The following is a 1,212-nucleotide window of genomic DNA, read 5'->3' as shown; positions in this document are numbered from 1 at the left end:
TGTGTGCGTGTCTGTGTGTGTGCGTTTGGCCAGTGCGTGTGCGTGTGGTCAGTACTCACCTCTGGTCCTTGGGCTGTGGGTTTAACACGTCGTAATACTCCTCTAGGGCAGAGCGCCGGCGCTGTGATGAAGCCACGTCCTTTCTGGGCTCGTGTGTCTCCGTGTCAGAGGCTCCATGGCTGGAGCTTGTGTGCTGCTCGTGCGTGCTGGGCGCGATGACGGCGCTGTTGTCGCTGCTGTTGTTGCCGTTGTTGCTGGTGCTGGTGGTTGTGGTTGTGGTTGCTGTAGTGGTGGTGGTGGTGTTGTTGGCGGTGACAATGGTGGCGGAGGAGGTGGTGGTTGAGTCATCGTCGGCGTGATGGTGGTGGTTGTGGTTGCTTTGGAGCTGCGCGGTTTGAACCCCGTTGGGGCTGGACCCAGCTGAGTTGTCCTCCGGGGTCATGACCACGAACGTAGAGTCTCCGATTGTCACGTGTTTGTCTGCCATCTTCTGATTGGTTGATTTCGTGGAGGCCACCACAATGTCACTTGCCGACGTCATCGTGTCGTCGTCGTCGTCGTCGTAGAATCCGCTCCAAATCTCTCTGACGTCACCACACTTCTTTCTGGTCACGTCTGCGTCATCTATGATCCATGTCTCTACCAAGGAATCTTTGCAGCCAAAAGACACTCTGAGGACGTAGATGAGAGTCGTTTTAGTATAGATAGTTTAAGTACGAGTTTCGCGGTTCTTGCAACACAAATAGATCGTACCAACTGCCCGCGAGCCTTCAGCACGACAACTCCAAGCGTACGGCTTAGACCATCATGTCTTACTTTCGACCACCACTACGGTAGCAACCAATTGACTTTCAGTCTTGCTATCACTAGATTTTTGGAATATGTCCACTAAAAAGTATATATAAATAATAAAGGAGGCAGTAGAAGTCAGATAGTTTATAGATTGGGTTAGAACCTCAAGATTTAGGGAATGTGAGTACGAACAGAGAAAAGACAAGCCAGGCTGGTTTGAGTAAAGAGAAGCACACTGATACAATAATGGTCATTTAGTGCTGAGGAAAAAGTAAGATAGTCACACTGACAAAAGCAGCAGAGGAAGAGAAAAGAAGTAAGACCTATCAGCAGCGCCCTCCAACCGCCCACTCCTCAGAACAACACAACGAAAACTTTCCTTCGAAGAACATTTAAATCAAACTCGTTCACCTTCTATCC

General features: G+C 49.9%; 1 protein-coding gene across 1 annotated transcript; it reads right to left on the bottom strand.

The window, feature by feature from the left end:
* Positions 1-59: 59 nt before the first annotated feature.
* On the bottom strand, positions 60-673 carry LOC118478846 (uncharacterized protein YGR130C-like; the record flags this gene model as incomplete). The annotated part of the gene is given in 1 exon segment (XM_035973178.1): positions 60-673. A coding segment is annotated over 1 exon segment (614 nt), but the record flags the coding sequence as incomplete, so codon positions are not given.
* Between the last annotated feature and the right edge of the window lie 539 nt (positions 674-1,212).

Source organism: Aplysia californica, unplaced genomic scaffold (assembly GCF_000002075.1).
Source record: "Aplysia californica isolate F4 #8 unplaced genomic scaffold, AplCal3.0 scaffold01046, whole genome shotgun sequence".
Classification (NCBI taxonomy): Eukaryota; Metazoa; Mollusca; class Gastropoda; order Aplysiida; family Aplysiidae; genus Aplysia; species Aplysia californica.
The sequence above is the reverse complement of the archived record's forward strand: the minus strand, read 5'-3'. Positions and strand labels throughout refer to the sequence as shown.